Raw genomic sequence first — 16,783 nt, forward strand, 5'->3', positions numbered from 1 at the left:
CATGCCATAATTTAATCAATTCCTTATGGTTAGCTGGTCCCCAAAATGTTACTCCTTTCAGTTGTTTTCAATTTCTTGTTATTGTAAGCAGTGTGATAATAAACATTCTTGTAGCTAAATATTTGCTACAAATACTTCCATGGTATGAATTCGTAGAAGTAGAGTATCTGGATCAATGGCTATGAACAGTTCAAGGCTTTTGATTGTGTATTTCAGAATTGCCCCCATAAAAGTTGTACGGATATACTGTCCTACCAGAAAAGAACAAAGGTGCTCATTTCAAGAAATTATACCTCCTTGAACCCTCATCTATGCCGGGTATTACAATAAGTTTTTGTTTTCCGATTTGATAGGTAAAAAATGATGTTACCATTTTAATTTCCTTGTCTTCTAAAATGTTGAACATCTTTATGTTTATTGAACATTTGTATTTCTTCTTCTGTTGTTTGTACCTAGCTCTTGTCCATTTTTTTGTTTAGTTTTGTCTTTTTGTTACTAATTTATGAGTTCTTTATGTACTAAGAACATTAATATCTTCATTGTAAAAACTTAAAATTTTCTTATTTAAAAATTGTGGCTTTTTTTTAAGATTGGCCCTGAGCTAACGTCTGTTGCCAATTTTCCTCTTTTTTTTTTTCCTCCCAAAGCCCCAGTACATAGTTAATATCCTAGTTGCAAGTCCTTCTAGTTCTTCCATGTGGGGCACCACCTCAGCATGGCTTGACAAGTGGTGCTAGGTCCACGCCCAGGAAACCCTGGGCCACTGAAGTGGAACACTTAATCACTACACCACTGGACTGGTCCCTGTATTTTCATTTTATAAAAGTTTAAAATCTAGATCCAAAAGAATGAAACCTGCCAATATCCCACTGTCCAAGGGTAACCACTATTAACATGTTTTTGTAGACAAGGTATATATATATATACCTTAATCTTATATATACCTCCCTGGGTTGCAAATATATGTATAATTTTTTTATAGAAATGGAATCATTCTTTATGTTATTTTGTTGGTTTTGGTTTTAAACTTCATACTATTTTAAAAACCACCTTTTTGCTTAACGGTATTTTGTGCATACCTTGTCATGTTATTACATATTTTCTAAATAACATCACCTATAATATTTTCTTTTTTTAGTTTAGAAGCAATATGTTGTCATTGTAAAACATTTGAATGTCACAGAAAAAATGTGGTAAGTATCAGTCCCTGTCATTCTGCTCTGCAGTGATAACCACCATTAACAGTTCTGTGTATAGTCTTTCATATCTTTTTCTAAGACTATTCTATCCGTACACTTTTAAAAAAATATAATCACATTATGCACATTGTTTTTATTTTTTCACTTAATTGATCTTGGACACATCAATATGTGTAGACCGACCTTGCTTATTGAATTGGGGGTAGAATATGGAGGTATCATCACCAACATCTTCTTGATGTTCGAATTCTTTCTAGTTTTTCTTTAATACAAACTGCTTTAATACAAACATCCTTCTACACACATCTTTAGGTGCTTAAGCAAGTGTTATAAAATGAATTCCTAGCATTGGAGTCGCTGGTCCAGAGTACAAACAGGATGGACATTTAAATGTTTAATAGCATTATCCTCTAGAAGGACTCTTATCAGTTTACAGCATGCCCTGCGCCATAGAGAACGCCTGCACGACTTCCTTCTCTTCATGGATTCTGGTTTGTGGCTTGCAGGGGCTCTCACCCCAGAGGGACCAGATAAATAGTTCAGGTAGATTTTTTTCAATAAGCCAGGTTTTCAAATATTTTAAACATTAAAAAAAATTAGGGGGCTGGCCCGTGGCCGAGTGGTTAAGTTAGTGCGCTCTGCTTTGGTGGCCCAGGGTTTCACCTGTTCAAATCCTGGGCGTGGACATGGCACTGCTCATCAAGCCATGCTGAGGCGGCATCCCACATGCCACAACTAGAAGGACCCATAACTAAAAATACAAAACTATGTACCAGGGGGCTTTGGGGAGAAAAAGGAAAAATAAGATCTTTAAAAAAAAAAAAGTAGTTTTCCTTTATGCAAAGAAGTAAAAAGAAGGAAACAAAATAATGCACAATTGTGTCACTCTCTCTGACATTAAAAAATACAACATATAATACTTGTACATGGTTTAAAAATGTAAACAAAATGAAAAAGGAAAGCCTCTATCCTAGTTTCTCTCCTCAAATTAAGCACTGTTAATACTTTTGTATAATTCCTTCTAGAAAAAAATTCTGTATATATTGATGTACTATTGTAAATATACCTAGAGCCACATCGCTAGCTCTAGCCAAGTCTTGTCACTGTCCTTAATTAGTTAAAACATGTTTCCGAAACTCTGGTGTCCATGGACCTAAAGGTTGACATTTCAGCTGGATAGGGATGGGCTCTGTGGTAAAACAGTTCAACAACTAAGTCATGGTCTCTTTATACTGAATGGCAGGAAAACATGACTAAGAACTTTGTCATTTATGATAGAGAACAAGCATAGTCTGATTTAATCTTAGCAGAAATCATCCCTTTAATATGATTAGATATCAAATATAGTCTTTATTTGACTCCCTGGGTTGCAAATTTCTTATATCTTTAGGTTTCTTGCCAGTACACGTGATTTACAATATATTAACTGAATTAACAAAGTACTTGCGGGTTTGAGTGTTTTGCTTCACTGTTTCTCTTTGCTTAAAGCTGATTCCTTAAAAGGAGACCTATATTTCTGATTTCATGTATTCCTTTCACAACGAGAGAGCTTGTGTTATCTCCACAACAGCTCTTCTGCTTGGGATATGTATATTTCATTTACAAAATAGGGACCATTCTGTACATATGTCCCTAACTTCCCATCTTTCACTTACTACATCTTGAAGCTCTTTTCATATCAGGACGTATGGATCTATTGAGGAAGATATTTCTTAATTTAGAGGTAGATTTTTAATGCTAATGAATTGTTCTTCACTCTCCACAGCCTGTGGCCCTGTTGTCTTTGCCCATGTGGTTTCCCAGGAAGGGGGTCAGGGTGGTGGAGTGCTAAATCTTCACTCCAAGACTGAGAGCCCCTCATGCAATCCCACCGTGTGATGCTCCTCAGTGAAAACTCTCTACCCCATGGACACAACTCCCGGTGTCAGTACTAAATTTTGCTTCTCTCTCTCTGGTTTCCTTCACCCCCATGCAGATGGAGGGTTGAAGAACAGGTGCCTTCTCAGGCTGACAGAAGGGGGCTACAGTGTTTCTTCTCCCTCACACCCTACCTGCTGATGTCTGCCATCTTTTATTTCCACTCCAGGGGAAGCCGTATGTCTTTGACCGTGTATTCCCCCCAAACACGACTCAGGAGCAGGTTTATCATGCATGTGCCATGCAGATCGTCAAAGGTAATGGAGGTATTTTTAGAGTGTAATTTTTCAGGCTCCTCCTTCCCTATGCCACTTCTTTTCACCTGTGCTCTTTCTTCACCATCTCTTCCAGATGTCCTTGCTGGCTACAATGGCACCATTTTTGCTTATGGACAGACATCCTCAGGGAAAACACATACCATGGAGGTGAGGGTTCTGATTTCTATGCGGGGTGAGGAGCTGGGGGTGTTAATGGGAGGCCAGGGGCTTTCAGTGGGGGAAGATATGGGAATCAAGGGTTGCCTGGTTGAGAGGGTGAACCGAGGGGCAATGTTACAGTGGAAGTTTAGTGGAATCCCTTCTGCCAGCCGCAGTTTACCCTCCTTTCCACTACTCTGGTTTTCTTCTTTTGATCTGGAAAAGCAGCAGCAATAAAAGTGTAAAAGTCTACTCAGTTCTCTCCTTCCACTGAAAGGTAGTCATGGAGTGACCACCTCCTACCTTAGCTTGGTCTTCTTATCAACTGTTGCTCTGTGTGTACCTGCATACTGTGAGTTGTCCCATTCGTCCCAAGCTCCTGCCTCATTCTGGAATACCTTACTCCCCAGGGAAAGCTGCATGACCCCCAACTGATGGGAATCATTCCTCGAATTGCCCGAGACATCTTCAACCATATCTACTCCATGGATGAGAACCTCGAGTTCCACATCAAGGTGATGAGGGCATGACCACTGGGCATCCTCAGGTGGGCCTGGGAGAGGAATATCTAGTAGGAACCTACTGAGATCCTGGGCACCCCAACTTATTCTCCCCCTCTGGTTACCTCAGTTCTTCTCAGCCAGGGTATTCTCTTCTGCTTTTTCCCACCCACTCCCACCCCATTTGAGTGGTCACGTTAGCTTGAGATCCCTGTATCAGATTTAAGATACGCCCCCTTCACATTCTATTCCTCCTTTCTCCCCAACCAGGTTTCTTACTTTGAGATTTACCTGGACAAAATTCGTGACCTTCTGGATGGTAAGTGATGTTTAACCCCAGTGGGTGGGTGGGGGTGTGAGGAGGGAAAGGAGAAGAAAGATCACATTGCCCTTGGGATTAGGTACTATCGGGGAGGAGATGCAGAGAACACATGCACTCATACCTGTGTCCCTTACCTCCACTCACCAAGAAATTCCAAAAACTGGAAAGGTCAGAAGATGAGCTTAGATGCCCAGGCCTGCATATAAACAGCCTGAGATGAGCTGGAACCCTGGAGCTGGCATCCTGGAGGAGGAGAACCTGAGTTTTCAGTGTGTGCAGGCGACTTAGCTTCACAGGGGAGTTTTCCTCCCTTCTGGACATAGAAGAAACCACCATCTGAGCAGACTACAGAGTGTGGGGGTTGGGGAGATAGGGGGTGGCAGTGCTGGCCTTGCTCACTCTGTGTTGTCTTGATTCAGTGACCAAGACAAATCTGTCTGTGCACGAGGACAAGAACCGGGTGCCATTTGTCAAGGTGAGAGTGGGGATGGGGGCACCTGGGTTGGGCCAGTGTATTGAGAGTGTGGGTCTGGGAGGAGGATAGACCAGCGACCCAGAAGTTAGAGGGTGGATATTCTGGAGTAGTGAGTTGTGCAAGGGGCTGGGGAGAGGCTGAGGCTTGGGACAGACACTGTCTTGAAAGGTCGTTTGGTCATTGTGCCGGTAATTTAATTTGCAGGTCAAAGTTTATGGGTCACTGTTTGTTTGTCCCCTGCAGGGTTGTACTGAACGCTTTGTGTCCAGCCCTGAGGAGATTTTAGATGTGATTGATGAGGGGAAATCGAATCGTCATGTGGCTGTCACCAGTGAGTGGGGATATAAAGGGCTCTTGGGTTGGGGGTCTGCCTCTCCTCTGTGCCCTCTGGGGCTGAGGGACTTGAAAGTGAGCAAGGGAAGACTGTGTCCTCCAGAGGAGCCTGGGAGCTGTAGTGGCAGGGCTGGTCCTGGCGGGCACCGTCTCTCAGTGGGTGGGATGACAGACAGTGGAAGCTGGGAGCTGAGGGGTTGGCACAGGGACTGTTTCTCCCTTGCTCCTACAGACATGAATGAACACAGCTCTCGAAGCCACAGCATCTTCCTCATCAACATCAAGCAGGAGAATATGGAGACTGAGCAGAAGCTCAGTGGGAAGCTGTACCTAGTGGACCTGGCAGGGAGTGAGAAGGTGGGGCAGGAGGCCTTTGGGGGTGGGGTGGATAGGGAAGGAAGCCTTGGTGGGGGGTGGACTTTTTAAAAATCAAAGTAATGTTTTTATTGAGTATAATTCACATACCATAAAGTTCACCATTTTAAAGTGTACAAATCAGTGGTTTTTAGTGTGTTTGCAAGATTGTGCAGTCATCACCACTAATTCCAGAACATGTTCATCACCCGTTAATGGTCACTCCCTATTCTCCCCTCCCCCATTCCCTAGCACCCACTATTGTACTTTCTGATTCTGTGGATTTGCCTTTCCTGGACATTGCATATCAATGGAAACATATAATATGTGGGTGGTGGGGGCGGGTGGCCTTTGGCAAGAGTTTTGGGGAACAGAGGAAGGGCCTTCTCTGACGTCTTTCCCTGTCCCCTCCCCTCCTTGGACTGAGCCCCCTATGTGGAGAAGAGGTGTTGAGAGCCTTGTCCCTTTGCAGCTGCTCTTGACACACTTGTCCCTTCATGCCCTGGTAGGTCAGCAAGACTGGAGCAGAGGGAGCCGTGCTGGACGAGGCAAAGAATATCAACAAGTCCCTGTCAGCCCTGGGGAATGTGATCTCCGCACTGGCCGAGGGCACTGTGGGTGTTCCTGGGGTCCCCTCACCCCTCAAGCTCCACCCCATTTTCTACCTTCTCCTGATACCCCTATCTAATCGTGCCCGATTCGTGGTTGCTCGATCCCTAGGCAGCACCCCTCTCCTTTCTGATTCTCCTGTTGAATTCATTTTTCTGATTCATGGTCTCCCTCCTCCCCCAGAAAACCTACGTCCCATATCGTGACAGCAAAATGACCCGGATTCTCCAGGACTCCCTGGGAGGAAACTGCCGGACCACTATGTTCATCTGTTGCTCACCATCCAGCTACAACGATGCAGAGACCAAGTCCACCCTGATGTTTGGGCAGCGGTCAGTGGCAGGATCCCTGGCTCCCTGCCCAGCCCCTGCCACTCCTTCCCCTTGGCATCACGTAAGCCTTAACATAGGTCTCATCTCTCTGTTCTCACCCAGGGCAAAGACCATTAAGAACACTGCCTCAGTGAATCTGGAGTTGACTGCCGAACAGTGGAAGAAGAAATATGAGAAGGAAAAGGAGAAGACGAAGGCTCAGAAGGAGACTATCGCAAAGCTGGAGGCTGAGCTGAGCCGGTGGCGCAACGGTTAGAGAGGGGTCCTGTGGGCGTGAGAGGTGGTGGGAGGAGGAGGAGGCTGAGGGAGCCGGAGAGGGCCTGTCCGGGGTGGTGTTTAAGAGCAGGCTGATCTCTAAGGAGGGCTGTGTTTCTGGAGGGGTGCAGGAGAGCAGTCATGAGGGGAGGGGAGAGGGCGCTGACTACCCTTATGCCATCCCCTAAAAACATTGAAGGTGCACTTGGCAAGAGAGATGGAGGCCTGGAGGTCTTGGTCTTGAGGCGTGAGGGAGGAAGGGCTCGTGGGTGCAGCTCTTTTCTCCCATCCCTCACCTTGTTCTGCCCCTTTGCCAGGAGAGAATGTGCCTGAGACTGAGCGCCTGGCCGGGGAGGATGCAACCCTGGGAGCCGAGCTCTGTGAGGAGACACCTGTGAATGACAACTCATCCATCGTGGTGCGCATCGCGCCCGAGGAGCGGCAGAAATATGAGGAGGAGATCCGCCGCCTCTACAAGCAGCTTGACGACAAGGTGAGGATAGTCAGGCAGGGCTCAGAGGTGAGCCCGGCGGGAGAAGTGAGGGATTCAAGAATTAGCTTACACTGCCTTTTTCTGATTTTAAAAGGGGTAAATGCTCATTATTGAAAATGTGGAAGATAAATAAAAATATACAGAAGGAAATTTGAATCATCCATCATCCAACTGTTCAGAAATATCACATTAGTATTTTACTTTTCTTCATGCATGTACCATGCAGTTGAGATACACTCTATGGGCAACTTTGTGTCTGATTTTTTTCATTCTGCATTATATAATGAACAGTTTCCTTTTCTGTTAACAATTCTTCATAAAAGTATTTTTAAATGGCTGCCTAATAGTCCATTTATCAAAGTGTATTTAACCGTTTATTTATTACAGGGCTTCTAGTTTTTTTGGTTTTGGTCGTCTGTTTTGCTATTATAAATAACTCTGAAATGACTATCTTTGCCTCCTGTGCATAGGATTTTGCTCTTGAATTTGATTAGAATGGAGCACTAGAGTGGGAGTTCTAGGTTAAAGCATATGAACATTTACAGGCTTTTGCTGTGTATTGTCAAGGTTATACCAACTTCCAGCAAGAAAGGAATTTAAAACGGAGGGTAGGAGTCCCGGAAGGAAGTGGAGAAGACCTCTTCTTAGGATGTGGGGTTTCTAACTCAAAGCCTAAACCATCTGGATTTTTATCAGGGTCCTACCTCTACCCCAACCCCATAAGTCCAGACTGGAAGGAGCAGCTTCCTTCACTCCGTCTTTCCCCCTTGTCTCCAACAGGATGATGAGATCAACCAGCAGAGCCAGCTCATAGAGAAGCTCAAGCAGCAAATGCTGGACCAGGAAGAGGTAATGGGGAGGAGGGCAGGACATGAGAGGAGAGGCATGTGTGCTCACCCCCGGAAGGCAGAAAAAAGACCTTTTTTCATAATCAGATGGAAGAAAGGGCATTCTGCTTAGGGGCTAGTCACTCCCCAAAACTCTGGAAGTCTAGGGACCTCATTGGGGCTTTGCTTAAAGCACAGATTTTGGAATCTAGGTGCTTCTTCGTTCTGTGGCCCTATTTCTAAGACGCATAAAGCCCACTTCTTCTTGACTCTTGCTTTGGCCCTGCGTCTCTCCTAGACCTATGCCTGGGAGGGGGGCTTGGCTTCCCCAGACCAAGGGGCCACAGAAGTCACTGGCAGCAGAGTCCCTCATGTGCCTTGCCCCTCCCTTGAAGCTGCTGGTGTCCACCCGAGGAGACAATGAGAAGGTCCAGCGGGAGCTGAGCCACCTGCAGTCAGAGAATGATGCTGCGAAGGATGAGGTGAAGGAAGTGCTGCAGGCCCTGGAGGAGCTGGCCGTGAACTATGACCAGAAGTCCCAGGAGGTGGAGGAAAAGAGCCAGCAGAACCAGCTTCTGGTGGATGAGCTGTCTCAGAAGGTGGTGAGTGGTCCATGAGCTCCCTGGCCTCAGAACATCCTCCACATCCAAAGGGACCTCTGCTTCCTGCCAGGGCTGCATCTCATTCGCACCTTTGCACTGCTGTTTGGTGTGTTATGAGAGCCTCCCCAACTCTGTCACTGCCCTTTGCCCTCCGGACCCCTCTCTCTTCCAGAACCTTCTGCAGAGCCTGTGTTCTCTTTGTAGCAGCCCTCAGGGTCATGCATGAAGGGAGAGCTTCTGCCTGGGCTGGGGAGGCGAGCAGGAAGATGGCAATGGGGTGACCTGAGGGGCTATCCCCAGGCCACCATGCTGTCCCTGGAGTCTGAGTTGCAGCGGCTACAGGAGGTCAGTGGACACCAGCGAAAACGAATCGCTGAGGTGCTGAACGGGCTGATGAAGGACCTGAGTGAGTTCAGTGTCATCGTGGGCAACGGGGAGATTAAGCTGGTGAGTGGAGAAAGAGGCAGCTGCCTTGTTCAGGTCATTCTGGTTCTGGGCCCTGGTGGGAGATGCAAGGTGGGCCAATCTGGGCCCTGAAGCCTACTGAGAAAAGTAGCCCAAAGATCCAGGAAACAGACCCTCAAACTAGACACAGGAAAACAAGTAGAAGTTTGTATAGACTCAACTGAAAATACACATTCTCAAGGGTGCTGGCTAAAGAAGCAGTGGAGGTGTGCTTACGACAGGATTTAGAGATGGGATGCAGAGGTAGGAGTGACAGATGAAATCTGTGGCAGTGACGGTGACCCATTGGGGTGATCAAGCAGAAGAGTTTGACTACAAAAGTAAGTCATATTACTTTATAAGATGGAAGAGGGTGACTTTTGGAATTGGATCTTTAAGTGCAGATAGAATTTAGTGTGAAATGCCAGGTGATAGAGAGCTGCTAAAAGTAGTTCGGAGAACACCTGTTCCACCTGAGTCCCTGTGCATGTGGTGTGTGTGGGGATAGGCATAATGGAAGGGTGTGGATAACAGGCTTCCTGGCAGCAGAGTGGGACCTCTCCCCTCTCTTGGCCCCACAGCCGGTGGAGATCAGCGGGGCCATCGAGGAGGAGTTCACCGTGGCCCGACTTTACATCAGCAAAATCAAATCAGAAGTCAAGTCTGTGGTCAAGCGGTGCCGGCAGCTGGAGAACCTGCAGGTTGAATGTCATCGCAAGATGGAAGTGACTGGGCGGGAGCTCTCGTCCTGCCAGCTCCTCATCTCCCAGGTGAGTGCCAGGGTTGAGAGCCTTTGGGGGCTGAGGGAGAAAGAGGGCCACTCTGTGGTTCTGGGATAAAACTCTTAGCACCCACATTTATGTCAAGGGCCTACGGTCAATTGAAGTCAAGGACAGAAGAGCTTGGGGTAGCAGAGGCAGGTCCAGATCGCAGAAGTGAAGGTTCAGGGAGATCCTGGCCTCTGAGCCAAGAGGGTCTAAAGAAGGGTCTCCAGGGAATGGCCCCCAACCCTGCACTCTCCCAAGGGCACAGTGAGGGGGGAGGGCCGGGGAGGAGAGTTGGAGTTTACAGAATCTGTGCTGCCCGGAGTGGTATCCTTTGCTCCATCTGTCTTCTTCCTCTCACCAACCCCTCCCCCACCAGCACGAGGCCAAGATCCGCTCGCTCACGGAATACATGCAGAGTGTGGAGCTGAAGAAGCGGCACCTGGAAGAGTCCTATGACTCCCTGAGTGATGAGCTGGCCAAGCTCCAGGCCCAGGGTGAGGCCTTCTGAAACCTCCAACCCACCCATCCTTGGCTCTGAGATCCCAGAGAGGGCAGGGAGGGAAAATGACAAATGTCAGAGAAACCGCCGGACAGCACATGCACCCAAAGCTTTAGACTGAAATCATGGAGGCCAGCGCACAGGCTATTTAGCAAGCTTTTGCATGGATCTTGTTTTACATGAACCACAAACTGTCTGTTGGTCTCTGTCCCTGTTACATCAAATTGGACTGTCCTGACCCAGAAGAACGTCCCTATAGGCCTGCTCTGGGTAGATGTCCCCTGCCCTTCCTGGGGCTCTGGTCACAGTGTGAAGCTCTTTCCGGAGGCGGTAGGTGTGATGTAAGCTATCTTCCTCTCTTTCCCTCAGAAACTGTGAGTGAAGTGGCCCTGAAGGACAAGGAACCAGACACACAAGATACAGACGAAGTAAAGGCGAGTGGGGAGGGTGCGGTGACAACTGGGGCCCGGCCCGAGCTGATGTCTGGGAGCCTGGCTTTGAGCTTGGGGTGGGCTTGTTTGCAGAAGGTCCTGGAGGTGCAGATGGAAAGTCACCGGGAGGCCCATCACCGTCAGCTGGCTCGGCTCCGGGACGAGATCAATGAGAAGCAGAAGACCATTGATGAGCTCAAAGAGTAAGAGCTCCCAAGGGCAGCTCCACCCTCCTCCCGGCCCTCTCACCTTGCTGTGCCGACTCAGATGTTCCCTCTTGGGCCAGGATCCTGTTCTTGAAATTGCATGTGTCATTCCCCACCAAATGACACAACTTTGCAGCCCAACTCCAGGTGCAAGGAGTAAGGACTAGTCCCAATCTTGAGGCTCTATGATTAGATAGCTCAGGGTCCTTACTCTGTCCTGGAAGCATGGCCTGAGTCTGCCTCTGATGCTGAAGGTAGATGCTTCAGTCCTGACCGGACTCACTTGTACAAGAAGGAAAATGTTTGAGGAGCTGCTCTTCCCTTTCCCATCGTTAACATCTTTTTGTTCTCTCCATATCTCCGTGCCCTCTGTAGCCTGAATCAGAAGCTCCAGTTGGAGCTAGAGAAACTTCAGGCTGACTACGAGAAGCTGAAGAATGAAGAGCATGAGAAGAGCACCAAACTCCAGGAGCTGACGTGAGTGAAGGGTCTGCCCGCAGAACCGGGGCCATGGGCTCAGATGCTACTCAGACTTGCCTGCAGAGGCAGCATGCACTGTGGATGTGAACCTAGGGACCACAGGAGGCGAGGCCTCAGAAGAATAATTTGATGGGGAGTGGGGACCTTTTGGAAATGACCTCTGTTGAATATTAGCTGACATGTAAAGATGTTTGTGATGTTCTGTTAAGTGTAAAAAGCAGGTTATAAAACAGTGTGAATGGTGTGCTCCCATAAAATTTATGTGAGGTGTACGTGCATCAAAGAGAGCCTAGGATGATGGACAGAAGAGTGTTCATGGTGGCTTGATCTATAAGTAGTAGGATCATGGGCTTTTTTATGAAACTCGTCTTCCTCATCTTTTTTTCTTCTAATTCTTGCACAATGAACATGGGTAACTCATATGATAAATAATAATAAAATACAGATCAAAGGAATGGAGGAGGGAAGAGAGAGGGAGGAAGGATAGTCCTGAGGGCTTCTTCTGTTTCCCTCTTCCTCCAGATTTCTGTACGAGCGACACGAGCAGTCCAAGCAGGACCTCAAGGGTCTGGAGGAGACAGTTGTGAGTGGTTTCCTTCTGTGCCAAGTTAATGGGGTGGAGGGGGGTTCCTTTCTTCCTTCCGGTTTCTTCCTAACCCCATTCCTCCTGCCCTTCTGCAAAGTCAGTCTGTGGCATAATCTGGACACATCTTTCCCTAAAGGATGAGTGACTCACTTGATTAGATAGACTGAAGCTTCCAGTAATTTCAAAGCAAGAAGGTTGACCTGGTAGTTGGCTACCCTAATTTTTTATCATTCTTTCCAGGCCCGGGAACTCCAGACCCTCCACAACCTTCGCAAACTGTTCGTTCAAGACGTCACGACTCGAGTCAAGAAAGTGAGTGCTACCCTTGGTCTCCTCCTGTCCTCAGGTTTCTCCAACCCCTGTGGCCTCCAGTGGGGCTGGCTTGGCCTGCTCTGGGGGGGACCTGTTTGGCCTCGGGACGGCCACACATTTCCCCCTCTCTCCAATCAGAGTGCAGAAATGGAGCCCGAGGACAGTGGGGGGATTCACTCCCAAAAGCAGAAGATTTCCTTTCTTGAGAACAACCTGGAACAGCTTACAAAGGTTCACAAACAGGTGAGAGCAGGGGAAGGAGTGAAGGGAACGCTTGAGGCTTGGTGCCTAGGGTCCCCGAATCCTTGGAGGCCCGTGGATTTAGGAAAATCTCCTTGTGTGTTCTCCTTCCTTTTCCTGCTAATCCCTTCTTTATACCCCGTTTGGTTCCACTTTTACCTTGTTCTTTGTTCCATGCCTGCTGTCCCTTCTCGAAGCTCCCAACCTGCTTCTGTTCTAAGTAAAGTTCCCCAGGCCTATGGTGTTGGAGGGAGAGGTTGAAACTGAGGGAGGTTGCAGAGGCCTGGGACTTTAACTATACATGGGGGATGCTGGTCAGACTTTAGCCAGAGGCAGGAAGGAGTGAGACAAGAAGTCAGGGAAGCTGGGCTTTCTCTCAGAGAGAGAACTCCATCTGCCTAGGCCTGGGGCAGGTGTGCAGAGAAATTAAATGATGGCCTCCAGATGGCCCCATGAGCCCCGGTCGGGGCCAGTCAAAGCTGCTGTGCATTAAGTTGCTGCCTCTCTGGCCCCCTCCTTGCTGCTGTGGCTCCTTAGGTGGATGACTGGCTTTCAAAGGTATGGGGATGGGGGTGGGGGGGGGGGTGTTAGAAGGGGCAGTCCAAAGGAGTCAGGACAGGAAATGTTTGGCGCCCACGGAGCAGGAGCACCCTTGCTAGCACCAAATACCTGAGCCTTGAAGACAAGTGCAACAGTCTGTCAACTGGCTCTTTTCACTGATTCATAAAATGAACCCCAGTCTATACTTCATTTCCTTTCTTTAAAATCCACCTTAAAATTTGATTTAAAGTCACATTCTTACTAAACAGGAGCTTAAATTTCTTCCCCCTGCCCCCCCCCCCCCCCCCCCCCAGTGCAATGCCCAGCTGTATAGTAAATATTTGGTACATGTTTTTTTTTCCTTCTTTTTAAATAATGAAAAAAGAATCCCAGCACTGTGGCCCAGTGATAGTCTGCAGGGTTTCTTTCTTTCATTTTGGCCTGCAGAGGGCTTTACTACCATATTTTCCCCTTTGCCTGTTATAAAACAGTGTAACAGTGTAACAACATTACATAAAAATTGAAAGGCAGGGCAGAAACATTTGTAATCAGTTCTGCCATTCTATTTTCATTTGTGTGTTCACTTTCTTTCTCTGTGCAAATGCTGTCCAATTATATTGCTTTTTCTCCCCCCATTCTTTTAAATTTTTTTTTAAAGATTTTATTTTTTCCTTTTTCTCCCCAAAGCCCCCCAGTACATAGTTGTATATTCTTCATTGTGGGTCCTTCTAGTTGTGGCATGTGGGACGCTGCCTCAGCGTGGTTTGATGAGCAGTGCCATGTCCGCGCCCAGGATTCGAACCAACGAAACCCTGGGCCGCCTGCAGCGGAGCGTGCAAACTTAACCACTCGGCCATGGGGGCAGCCCCCCCCCCATTTTTTTTATTGTGGTAAAATGCACATAACATAAAGTTTACCACCGTAATGATTTTTAAGTGTGCAGTTCAGTGGTATTAAATACATTCATAATGGTGTACAACCATCACTGCCATCCATCCCCATAACTCTCTTCATCTTGTAAAACTGAAACTCTGTCCCCATTAAATAATAACTCCTCGTCCCCCCTTCCCCCAGCCCCTGGCAGCCACCATTCTACTCTCTGTCTCTGTGATTTTAAGTCCTCGAAGGACGTCATATGAGTGGACTCGTACAGGAATTGTCCACACATAACTGGCTTATTTCACTTAGCACAGTGTCCTCCAGGTTCATCCACATTGTGGCACGTGGCAGGAAACCTCCGGCTGTTTCCTTGTCCCTCACTGAAGCCCCTGCCTCTGCTCTAAGTCTCAGAGACCAAAACTACTCACCTATAGGAGAGAGGACTCCTCGTAATCACCTACCTCAGCAGACACAAGACTACAAAGGAAAACCAGAGAGATGTAGAAACTTCTCAGTTACCAGAATCTTAAATAGCCAGGGCTACAGCCCTGCTACAAATTAAGCTAAGCTGTTGGCACAGTGAAACATTGTCTATAATCTGTAAATTGTCCAAAGTTAAAGGGGCACAGAAATGTTTCTGGTTCTGCCCCTTCCTCCCAGTGTTCCCCGTGACGCCAGTTTAGCTGACAGCTTCCAAGGCTGCTCCTTTGCAATCTGTGTTGCCCAGCCACGGTGGAACCCTGTAATAAGATTAGAAAGTGTTTTCTGGCCACCGTAGCTTAATTTAAAGGGGTTGGGCAGCCCAAGAAATCCTTGAGTGTGAGGTAATGAGCATAAAGGTTTGTGAGACTTGAAACATTTTCTTTCCTTCCTATGGGGTGCTGTGTGTATGTGTGTGGGTGGGGGGCACGGGTGCTCCTGTATTCCCGCTTCTGCTCCTGCTCCACGCTGCACCCAACCTGCACTCAGTGCCATATCCACCCCCCACTGCTACTGTGCTCCTGCTGCCCACCCTGCACATGCCCACAGAGCCATCTCTGGGTGAGGGGTGCCTCATCCTGCTGGTTGCTGTGGGGCTGTTGGTCTGGCATAAGCTGTGAGATATTGCGGTGGGGGCAGTCTAGGCCAGGAGGTGACTGGCACAGGGCGCTGTCACAAGAGTTCTGGGCTATGGTGGAGATGGTACATTTTGCTGCCCAGAAAATGATGTAACTTTTACTGCTTGGCCACTGTTTGCTCAGGGAGAAGGAAAGAACTGGCTAACACAGCACATGACGTAAAGAGAATGAGGTCTTTGGAGGAACAGTGTGGTCTCCATCTTCTCTGACTTGGTTTCTCTTTATTCTCTCTTCCCACCGTGCCTCCGCACTCCACTGCTACCTCTCTCTTTGGTCACTGCCTTTCTTCCCACCTCTTCCCTCCGGCTCACCCCATAGCTGGTACGTGACAATGCAGATCTGCGTTGTGAGCTTCCTAAATTGGAAAAACGACTTAGGGCTACGGCTGAGAGAGTTAAGGCCCTGGAGGGTGCACTGAAGGAGGCCAAGGAGGGCGCCATGAAGGACAAGCGCCGGTACCAGCAGGAGGTGGACCGCATCAAGGAGGCCGTTCGGTACAAGAGCTCCGGCAAGCGCGGCCATTCCGCCCAGATTGGTGAGTGGGGAGAGGGTGGCAGCAGGCCAGTGGGATTACCACCTGGGGACATTCAACAAATTCCTAAGAGTCAAGCAACTAGATTATTGCTTCTTACTCTACCCCTCCCCCCCAGCCTCACCCCCTCATTGCCCCAAAACAGAATTATCTTATAAGCAACTCAGTTCAATTCCAACTGAAAGACCCCAGGGACCAGGGCGCTGCAGGGTGATGAATAGCCTCCTCATGGTCATTTCCCATGCTTTACCACAGCCAAACCTGTCCGGCCTGGCCACTACCCGGCGTCTTCACCCACCAACCCCTATGGCACCCGGAGCCCTGAGTGCATCAGTTACACCAACAGCCTCTTCCAGAATTACCAGAATTTGTACCTGCAGGCCGCACCTAGCTCCACCTCAGATATGTAGTGAGTGACCACGGGCCTGGTCTGGAGTCCCAGCCCAAGGCTCTCTGCACCCTATAAGGCATAAAGTTGGGTCAGTTATTGGGTGAATTTTCCTAAATGGCTTATTTCTAACCTTTCTCAACTTCACACCTATGATTAGAAGGTGGGCTTCTGCCCTCCTGGCCTGCGGCCATGTTTGTTGTCTTCTGGGGATGGGAGGGGTGTATGGCTCCATCCCTGAGCCGGGGTGTGGATTCGTGGTCCTCAGAATGGTGGAGGATGGGTGCCAGAGGCTGAGTCTCTCTCCTCTGCTTCATTCAGCTTTGCAAACTCCTGTACCAGCAGTGGGGCCACATCTTCTGGTGGCCCCTTGGCATCCTACCAGAAGGCCAACATGGACAATGGTGAGTGAAAAAGATGGGTAACCAGCTTTTGGGATCCCCATGGCAAGCTGAAAAGTATAAGAAAAGTAAGTGACCCGGTACCTGCAGCTTGAACACTGCCCATCCCTTCAGGGTCTTGGGCTCTGAGGAGTGGATTCCTCCTATTACCAGTCCTGTCCTCTCCCTCCCTTCCTTTCCCTTCCTCCTCTCCTTCCTGAAGGCTCAGAGGGGCTTTTTCTCAAACAAAATAACAATGCAGCTTGGGGTAGTTGATGATAAAGTGCCACAGACCCAGATGGCAGCGATACTCCAAAGAATCTCCCCTTTTTCTCTCAGGGATTAGG

The 16,783-nt window shown here is 48.1% G+C and overlaps 1 protein-coding gene across 3 annotated transcripts in view; it reads left to right on the top strand.

Moving 5' to 3' along the window:
- KIF5A (kinesin family member 5A) overlaps window positions 1–16,783 on the top strand; it is a 28,769-nt gene that overhangs the window by 7,985 nt on the left and 4,001 nt on the right. Inside the window, exons 2-26 of one of the 3 annotated variants that reach the window (XM_023643872.2) lie at window positions 3,286–3,373; window positions 3,468–3,541; window positions 3,943–4,047; window positions 4,303–4,351; window positions 4,774–4,829; window positions 5,073–5,160; window positions 5,395–5,519; window positions 6,026–6,130; window positions 6,309–6,457; window positions 6,560–6,708; window positions 7,030–7,205; window positions 7,986–8,054; window positions 8,428–8,634; window positions 8,935–9,081; window positions 9,660–9,848; window positions 10,222–10,339; window positions 10,714–10,778; window positions 10,869–10,978; window positions 11,357–11,458; window positions 11,984–12,044; window positions 12,288–12,359; window positions 12,498–12,602; window positions 15,455–15,671; window positions 15,924–16,077; window positions 16,378–16,460. In XM_023643872.2, coding sequence (XP_023499640.1) covers window positions 3,286–3,373; window positions 3,468–3,541; window positions 3,943–4,047; window positions 4,303–4,351; window positions 4,774–4,829; window positions 5,073–5,160; window positions 5,395–5,519; window positions 6,026–6,130; window positions 6,309–6,457; window positions 6,560–6,708; window positions 7,030–7,205; window positions 7,986–8,054; window positions 8,428–8,634; window positions 8,935–9,081; window positions 9,660–9,848; window positions 10,222–10,339; window positions 10,714–10,778; window positions 10,869–10,978; window positions 11,357–11,458; window positions 11,984–12,044; window positions 12,288–12,359; window positions 12,498–12,602; window positions 15,455–15,671; window positions 15,924–16,077; window positions 16,378–16,460 — 2,863 coding nt within the window. The remainder of the gene's footprint in view (window positions 1–3,285; window positions 3,374–3,467; window positions 3,542–3,942; window positions 4,048–4,302; window positions 4,352–4,773; window positions 4,830–5,072; window positions 5,161–5,394; window positions 5,520–6,025; window positions 6,131–6,308; window positions 6,458–6,559; window positions 6,709–7,029; window positions 7,206–7,985; window positions 8,055–8,427; window positions 8,635–8,934; window positions 9,082–9,659; window positions 9,849–10,221; window positions 10,340–10,713; window positions 10,779–10,868; window positions 10,979–11,356; window positions 11,459–11,983; window positions 12,045–12,287; window positions 12,360–12,497; window positions 12,603–15,454; window positions 15,672–15,923; window positions 16,078–16,377; window positions 16,461–16,783) is intronic. The other 2 variants (XM_023643874.2, XM_023643873.2) reach the window with 2 other exon arrangements.

Source organism: Equus caballus, chromosome 6, assembly GCF_041296265.1.
Source record: "Equus caballus isolate H_3958 breed thoroughbred chromosome 6, TB-T2T, whole genome shotgun sequence".
Taxonomy (NCBI): Eukaryota; Metazoa; Chordata; class Mammalia; order Perissodactyla; family Equidae; genus Equus; species Equus caballus.